The 9158-nt window shown below is 43.9% G+C and overlaps 1 protein-coding gene across 1 annotated transcript in view; it reads right to left on the bottom strand.

Annotated features, from left to right (window-relative positions):
• The window catches only part of LOC107126184 (cytochrome P450 2J2-like), a 16316-nt gene extending 9442 nt beyond the window's left edge, over window positions 1-6874 (bottom strand). The window contains exons 1-4 of the mRNA XM_015429709.1: window positions 6817-6874; window positions 5779-5931; window positions 5362-5522; window positions 938-969 (exon numbers count right to left, since the gene is read on the bottom strand). Of these exons, the coding sequence (XP_015285195.1) occupies window positions 938-969; window positions 5362-5522; window positions 5779-5931; window positions 6817-6874 (404 nt within the window). The remainder of the gene's footprint in view (window positions 1-937; window positions 970-5361; window positions 5523-5778; window positions 5932-6816) is intronic.
• Window positions 6875-9158: the final 2284 nt, after the last annotated feature.

Here is a 9158-nt window from a genome sequence, read left to right as displayed (position 1 = left end):
CAGGAATGAAGATGAAGTCAGCAAAGATTTTTCTCACTTTGCTGTTTGTAAAATGAGCCCAGAAGGTCAAATGGAAGGAGAAAAATAAACGTGAAAGAAAACCAGCATAATCAGCACAACCAAAGCTAAGTTTATTTTCTTTACAGTTTGAGTGGGGGGGGTAATAGGGTATTAAATCAATTAAGCAACAGAAAGTGGCAGCGGGAGATAAGAAACAGTCTTGAGCTAACTCTGATTTAAAAAGCGGCTATCAACATAAGAAGCTCATATAGTAGAAAAGAAAGTTATTAGGAGGGGGGGAAACAGAAGTAGAAGTAGAAAGAAATGTAAAACATTGATTATCTGAATGATTCTCCTCTGTCGCTTTAAGGAAACTGAAAACAGCTGAATCCAATCAAGCTAGGAAGGTGACACTGCAGAACACTGGAGCGGAGGCAGAGCAGAGCCGAGGGGAGAAAAGATTACGTGGCTGACGTAATGTAATGTGACAAGAAGCTCTCCAGGAGGGACGCAAAGAGGAGTGAAAGGACGAAAGAAGCCAAAGGACTGGAATTAAAGCACAGTGAATGCAGAGAAGCCACACAGTGGAACAAAATCGTCTGGGTGGAATAGACCCTATAATTGTTCAATAGTGAGAGAAACTTGCCTCCTTGGGTTACGCTGCTGTGATCAAACAAAAGGGGGGGAGAAGGGTGAGAAGGGATTTCCAGGTGGAACCATTATCTAAAAGACTAACAAGATCAAAGTTAGGAAACAGGAAAGGATACTGATATAAAAGTAGACATAAAATTGATATAAAGTACAAAATTAATGGCTAACAAGTGACTCCCTAGATTAGTTAACTTTAATATAGATTAAGTAATGGTAAACCAAAAATTAATTAATTATCAAATTAATTAACCAAGTAGTAAATAAATTAATAAAACCTATTAAATACCTGTTATAGGGCTTAGTTGATATTTTTGACATCTAATATAAATTGAAAAAAAGATTAGATCAATTAATAGCTGTGAAATAAAAGATAAATTAATTAAAAACAAAATTAAAGTTATTAATACTATTTAACGATTCTGAGGGAATAGCTCTTCACATTGAATAACGATACTAGTTAAGTGATATGAAAGTTGCTTAATTATTAAATTAATAAATCAAATTGTTTAACCAATATGATTAATATAAATTATGGCATCTGGAGCAAGCAGGAAAACATCTACAGCATCCCCTAGCCAGATAGCAGGACTATCACAATTTAAAACAATGTTACAACGGTGGAGTTGCAAAATATCATACAAAATATTCTTCAACAGGCTGCACAGCAAAACGCAGATGATATAAAAAAGAATTAGAACCAATACAAAACAAATTAGAGCAAATCGCAACACAATTAAAAATGATACTGAGGAAATTAAACTAGAAATTTAAAAAACTAACAAGGTGTACAAACGACTTAGAAGAAAAAGTTGAAGATATAGATCAAGATATACAGGACAAAATCAAAAACCAACAAAATTGAAGAATCATTAATTTTATTAGAGATGGAAAAGGCAGGAACTATTCTTAGATTCCAAAATATATCTGAAAAAATAGACAAAAACTTTAAAAAAGAATTAATTCAAAACATCACAGAACAGTTTAACGTGGGAAGTGAAAAAGAAATAACTGAAGATGTGGAGGCCATCTATAGAAGAAACTCAGCATATGCAAGAAGACATAAAACTCCAAGAGAGGTACATATAAAATTTTACAAAAAAGCAATGAGATCAAATATTGCAGGAAGCAAACAAAAAAACTGATAATAGCGGGAGAAGAAATAACGATCTTAAAACATATCCCATGGCGCGTACGAGAGAGACGTCAAAACTATACCATATTAGCTAACTTATTAAGGAAAAATGGGATACAGTATAGATGGCAAATTCCAGAAGGACTCCTATTTATATACAAAATGAAGAGACATAAAATAGATTCCATCTTTAAATTAGAAAATTTTCTAGAGAGAGAAGGCGAAGATTTAGGATGGCAAAGGCAATCTGACTAAGAGGATGATACAGAAGAAGAGGAAGAAGGAGAAGATAGAGAAGACAGAGAAGATTTGGAAGAAGCAATGAGTACGGCCAAAACACAAGTAGTACAGAAGGGTCATGAAAAGAAAAAAGATTATAAAAAACAACAATTAAAATATAAAACACAATCTCAAATCCAGCCAGCACCTATTATCAACTACTGCGGGTTGTTCCCGCCTTAGCAGCGCTTGCATTCACACATCAGGGAACTGAAATCAACCCGCTCTACACACGGTTTGCTACCACTTTCACCTGGTACTTTTTAAACTCGGGAGGGAAGCGGCACAAGATGGCTTGAGTACAGCTGGGGGATGCCTGACAGATGTGCCTGTGTGAACCCGCCCCTTTAATCCGCTACTGAAACGCTCCTGAAACATTTCGCTGCCGGGCCAAACGGCCAGTCTGAACTTGGCCATAGAGTTGGAAAACGGTTTTATAGGCCAACCCCCTGCTCAGTGCAAAAAACCCAAAAATACAGGATTCTGGACAGGTAGCTCTCCAACCAACTACTTGGGCTCCCCTCCACAGAGACCTTCACCATCCTCCTAGGCAAGTGAAGGATACATTACTAAACTGCCCTTAATATTGGGAAGCTTCTCCAGTTTGGTGTAGTGGTTAGGAGTGCAGACTCTTATCTGGGAGAACTGGGTTCGATTCCCTACTCCTCCAGATGCAGCTGCTGGTATGACCTTGGGTCAGTGATGTTCTCTCAGAGCTGTTCTCTCATGAGCAGTTCTCGAAAGAGCTTTCTCAGCCCCACCTACCTCATAGGGCCTCTGATGTGGGAAGGGGAAGGGAAAGGAGATTGTAAGCTGTTCTGAGACTCCTTCAGATAGTGAAGGGTGGGGAATAATTCCAATCTCCTCCTCCTCCTCCTTCTATTCAACTCAAGTTTACTTTCTAGCAAATGAAGCCTACAAGATCTAATCAGGCCCTCTGAAGCAACAGAAAACAAGTCAATCATCCTCTTCCATGCAACTGCCCTTCAGATATCTATAGAGTGCTATCACCTCCCTACTCAATGTTCACTTCTTTGAGCGAAGCATGGTAGTTTCTTCAAAGTTTCAGCATGAAGATTGTTTTCCACACCCCTGATCAAGCCCAGTGTCAGTATACCCAGAAGTGGGGCAGTTTCTAGGGCCCAGGGCTTCTGTCAGGACCCACGGCTGCTGACTCCCTACCCACACATCTCCTGATGCCTTCACTCCTGGCCTTCCCCTGCCTGCTTGCAGGTGCCTTGTGGCCCATGTTCCCGGCTGCATAGGTTGCCTCACTCTGCCGAGGAAGGGTATTTGAGTGGTGCACACAGCAGCAGTGTTCCTGGTGGTCATAGCAATGGTACAGCTGCACCCACTGCCCAGCACTGTTGAGGAAAGGGTGTGCAAGCAGTGTGGGTGACTGAGACTGTAGGTGGTGGGAAAATTTGTGAGAGGGTCAGGGAAGGATGCATAAATAGATAGGGGCCCATGAGTGGGTGGGCCGGAAGAGGGCCTGCTGATGGTCATGGGGAGGTCTGGGCTTTTTGCCCAGGACCCTCCAAAACCTTAAAACTGGCCCTGCCCTGACTATGTTCTTTGCTTTCTTCTGAACCCACTTGGGTAACTCTGAAAGTTGTTGTAGGCTGTCACTTTGGTTCAGAGGATAAATCCTAACCTGAAAAGAATGTCCTCTCTCCATGTTACCTGCCATAGTGACAGGTAGAAGTGGGGTGCGGTCAAAAGGTGAGACAATTCTTGTAGTATCATTCCTCTGCTTTTCTTTAATCTTCAAGGTCCTCTGTTCTCCAGTACATTTTGGAAACTGAAATTCCCAGAACTTAAATGGTCAATTTCAGATATTCTGGGAAATACTATAGACAAGGGGCAGGGCCCGCGATACTCGCGGGGGGGAGGCAGAGGAAGCAGGAGGAGGAGGTAAGTACCCCCCATCCCGCTGGTTCCCCTGTCTCCTCCACCCCCCCTTGCCTTTCCTCCCCCTTGCCTCCCCCCGGCTCCTCGCCGTTCCCCCCCGCCCCCAAAGCGAGGGCCGGGCGGCGTGCCGTTTGGCTCTCGCTGCTGGTTCCCCCCAGCCCCGAAGCATGCACCGAGGGGCATGCCGCTCAGCCCTCGCTCCACACATCGGGGGCACCTGGGGGGCAGGGAGATTTTCCTGCACATTTGGGGCAATCCCCAGATGTGCAGAAAAATCTAAAAGCTGTAAAAAAAACTATAGGGGGGATACTTAAATCCTCCCAAAAGTAAAGCAAAGCATTCCCTGCACATGCGCAGGGGACACTCTGTGAGTTTTGGGGGGATTTAAACATCCCCCGGTGTTATTTTCCAGGTTTAGGATTTTTGTGCACACGTGGGGACCGCCCCACGTGCGCACAAACCTCTCCCTCCCCCCCTGGTCCCCCCGATGTGCGGATTTAAGTATCCACACACCAGGGGGCGACTTGAGAATTAGATATATAGATAGAATGCACTGGGAGAGAGAGGGAGTGGAAGAACAGAGAAAAATGAAGAGGGACTGGAGAACACTCACTTATCCCTAGCTAAAGCTTGAATTTGGCTTAACTAGGGTTCCTGGATTTTTCTCTGGGGGCTCCACTGTTTAGGAGGTCTTGGCCATTTGCTAGGAAGCTAGATTATGTTGCAACACCTCCTCTGGCCCCAAACTAGCATCTGCAGAGAAGGATGGCCCCCAAGTCTACTGAAACTTGTTCGCCCATGAGCAATGATATCAATAGTGAATCATGTTCTCTCAGTTAACAAAAATACACATGCTACAGTGGGGTGAAATGGAACTTCAGCCTCTTCCCAGTGCTGCTCCTGTTACAAAGCCTCAAAAGATAAGTCAGGTGAGACATCCAAATGAAATGAAAACAGGCCCTTCAGCACTGGGTGCCCTATCTGCCATACAGTATTCAAAACGTTAATCTTCAATTATTCAAATAATTCAAAACCAGAGAAGGATCTAATTGGCTGGAAGGCAGAAGTGTAAACTGGCAGAGTGTCCCACCTGCTGGCCACAAATATCTGCCATAAACTGGCTGGAACTGCACTCTGCATGTAGATCCCTGTTACCAACCTTTACATAATACAAGTGCATTAAGATTTACAGGGGAATGTTGGCAAGTCTTCCATCTAGGGTAAATGCAGCTGGAGGGGAGTGATTTTCAGCCGAAAGTTAGGGAAGGTTGGCACAGCTTTTCTCCCCTCTGCCGAGCTGCAGCCCTAAACAGATGTATTGTGCAATTGGAAAAAATATATATAAAATTAATGGATGATATGAAACATTCAGTCCCATCCTCAGCTACCTGTGCCCAGAATCCAGCAGCCAATTTCATATTCTCATGCACCAGGTCTAAGACATTTTTCAGGGAGTCATCGTCATATCCGAAACGCTTCCCAAAAAGAAGCGTGGAGATAATGTTGGTCACGGCGTGGTTGACAAGACAGAAGGGATCAAAAGGCTCCCCTGTTGCATGAAACAAGAGAAGAAAGGGTAGTGAATTGCCTCATGCACTCTCTCTACAAGCCATGATTTATGAACAGCAGAATCCTTCTAGAAGGCAATGATTTGTCCTGTCATTCCTTAGCTTTGGGGTATTTTGGGATTCCGTCAGAATGCTGGGCTGGGACCTGGCCAAACCCGCTTCCTCCTTTGCTGAAAATGTGGAGTGTGTGTGGAGGGGAATCCCACAGATCAGCACCCTCTCAACTGTGTTACTCACTCTTTCTTTCCTCAAAGCTTTGCAGCAGGTAAGTGGCCTCATCCAGGATCCTCTCCTCCACCGATTTCTTGCCCAGCCCAAAATTCCTGAGAACTGTCAGTGAAAATCTTCGCTGCTCTTTCCATGCTTTTCCGTAGGGCACAGAAATTAAACCTGCAGGAATACACAATAGGAAATATCAAGAACAAGAAGGAGAAGATGAAGGAGAAGGAACAGAGAAGAGAGATTGGATGGCCTTCACTACCCAAAGGAGTCTCAGAGCAGCTTACAAACTCCTTTCCCTTCCCCTCCCCACAACAGACACCCTGTGAGGTAGGTGGGGCAGAGAGAACTCTTGACAGAAACTGCTCTTTTTCAAGGACAGCTGCGTCAGAACTACGGCTTGCCCAAGGTCATCCAGCAGGTGCAAGTGGAGGAGTGGGAAATCAAACCCAGTTCTCCTAGATTAGAGTCCACGCACTTAATCACTACACCAAACTGGCTCACCAAACAAAGCCTCTTAAAATCCTTGCTCTGCACCTTAAATGGTCTGCCACTTCCTAGGTCAAGTCATCAGGGGAAGCCAGACAAATCTTCTTTGCCTTGGCATCCTTCAGTCGGTTCTGCCCAAGGAAATCAGAATTCTGCAAAAATCAGAGCAAGTGAGTCTAGAAGTAGCATCTTAGAAACCAACAAGACTTTTTTTTGGGGGGACAAGATTTCAAGAGTCAAAACGGCATCATTAGTCAACTACTGGATGCGAATCTAGCTCTTCTACTGCAGACCAACACTGCTACTCTCTAACACTGTCTGCCAAAATCAGCCCTAGTCTCCCTTATTTTGCAAAATTAATTCAGTGTATTGCTTTCCACTCTTTGTCCGCTGTGCATTTTATCTGCTTCTCAGATTTGCCACATATTTCCCGGTTCACTTTTCATTATGGTCGCATCATCACAGAAGGATGGATTTTTTTTTTTAAGTGGCAACTAAGGTAATCAGGAAGCTGAATTCTATGATCTGCATAAAATTCTTTGGAGTTGCTGTGCTTTCCACAGTTACTGTGATACGTGTTAGGTGTGGGTGGGTCTGTAGCTATGGTGGGACATTGCTGGGCCATGCCCCCTCACTTTACAGCCACGCCCCTCCAAGTCTCCATGCCAGAAAACTGTTTTTTAAATATTTGTGTATTGTACACCATTTGTGTATCGTGCACCTCACCAGTTCCCTCCGCCCTCACCAGTGCAGCCCTCCCTTCCTGTTTGCCAGCTCCACCCTCCTTTCCTCCCATCAATTCTGCTGTTTGGCTTGGAGAAGTCAAGACTTGTTGGGGCATGGGGTTTGGGTGGGGTGGGGATTGGGAGCGTTGAAGAGCAAAGTCCGGTGTGCACCACGCCGCACCCTGCCCGTCAGTAGCCAGTCCCTCCTGTGCCTTCTGAATCGCCGGTCCTGTGACCTCACCAGCTCCACCCTCCCTTTCTGTTCCCATTCTCAAACTGTGAATGAATGACTATCAATTCTCATCGCACGGCTTGACGGGGCAGGCGGCTGATACTGGCTGAAGAAATTAGCTGTAGAATCATAGAGTTGGAAGGTACCTCCAGGGTTGTCTAGTCCAACCCCCTGCACTATGTAGGGAATTCACAATTACCTCACTCCCACACCCCCAGTGACCCCCTGCTGTATGCTCAGAAGAGGGCCAACAACAAAAAAACCCCTCCAGGATCCCTGGCCAAATTGGCCTGGATGAAATTGCTTCCTGACCCCAAAGTGGTGATAAACGTTTCCCTGGATGTGTAGTTTGAGCCGGGCATCTCAGCATGCCTGGAATTGCGAAATGCTAAATTGCTCTAGATACGTATATGTGTTATCTCCTTTATTAATGGGATAACTCTCTTTGTTTTTGATCATTGGGTTTTATGGTACCCTCTATACTGCATGCTGCTTTCACTTTCTTGATCATCAGATTTTATCGTACCTTCTGCATAGATTTATGGCCATTCGGGTGACTTTGCAGTCAGTAGGCGTTGGCTCGGGGTATTTGAATGTGATTTTAAGCTGCACCTTTCCCTCAGTGCTGAGAAAATGTGGAGCAAATGCCAGATGCAGAACCAGTCAAAGACTAGAAACACAACATTTGAAGAGAGGTGGGGAATTTGGGCGAGTACTGTGTGGACAGTTACCTGATTGGGTGGCTAAAGTGTGACTAAAGCGTGTCCCCTCATGTGGAAAGACCTCCAAATAAGGGGAAAGAGGGCAAGTTTTTTTGGGGGGAGCAGGGTGTTGTTTTTTTAATCCCCGGAGGGATATTTTTATTTTTGCAATACACTACAAACTACAAAGAAAATATGGAGGAAAGGGACTACATCTAGGGACAAAGAAAAGGTAAACACACTATTCTAAAACCCCATGAGGAGGAGATCTTATCCCTGTTAATGAAAGTGTTAGTAATATAAGTGTAAATAAAACAATATACTTGTAGAGTTCTTGTTTGTCTCAGCTTCAGTGTTAACATGTTAATTTGTTAGTTGTTATGAGAGAGCTTTCTGATCAACTTATTCTTTGCTTCAAAAGGCCATTTTCCGAGTCCTTCTGCCTTTACTTTGGTTTTCGGTCTCTAAAGTCATATACTACTCTGGCTGCCTCTGCACCGGTTTCCACAGCAGAGTCCTCCTCCGTTCCAGAGGTGGCAGAGTCACTTGATTTCGTTTCTTCCTCTTTGGCTTTAAAGGTGGAATCAATCTTTTCTCTTTTATTGTTGATCTTGAAGATGGCACCCTCCAGGATCGCCCACCTATACGAAATTCCATTAGTTTGAAGAAAAGAAATTAAGTCCTTATAGTTTTTCCTCTTTTGACGAATTTCAAATGGAATGTCTTTTAGAGTTTTAATGATTACATTTCCCATTTTCAGTGGAGTTGCTGATGTTGCCTTTAAAATAGCATCTTTGGTCTGTCTTCTTGAGAATCTGACCACAATTTCTCCAGGCAGGCTATTTTTTAAAATATAATTGGAGTAAGTCCTGTAAGCCATCTCCATCTCTTTTACCAGTTCACCCGCTGTTAAGCCTATTGTTGGAGCGATGATCTCGCTAAGTATCTTCCTCAGATCCTCCTTCTCTGCCTCAGGAACTCCCTGGAATCTGAGAATCATGTTAGCTCTTTCCATCTGCAGCTGTAACAAACGGTTTTCTTGTAGATTTTGCTTTGTTTTCACATCTCCCATCCTTTTCTTCATTTTCTTGCTTGTGGTGTCCAACTCCTTAATTTTCCCAGCTGCCTGCTCCACCTTCTCCGTTTCTTTCAGTTGGAGCTGCTGAGATGCAAAGTTTTTATTCATTACAGTCAGTAGCTGGTTAATACCATTGAGTTGCTCCATCACTGGCTTGAGCATATCCGCTAGCA

Source organism: Gekko japonicus, unplaced genomic scaffold, assembly GCF_001447785.1.
Source record: "Gekko japonicus isolate JY-2015 unplaced genomic scaffold, Gekko_japonicus_V1.1 scaffold815, whole genome shotgun sequence".
In the NCBI taxonomy this organism is placed as follows: Eukaryota; Metazoa; Chordata; class Lepidosauria; order Squamata; family Gekkonidae; genus Gekko; species Gekko japonicus.
Note: the sequence above shows the minus strand (reverse complement) of the source record. Positions and strands in the feature narration are given on the sequence as shown.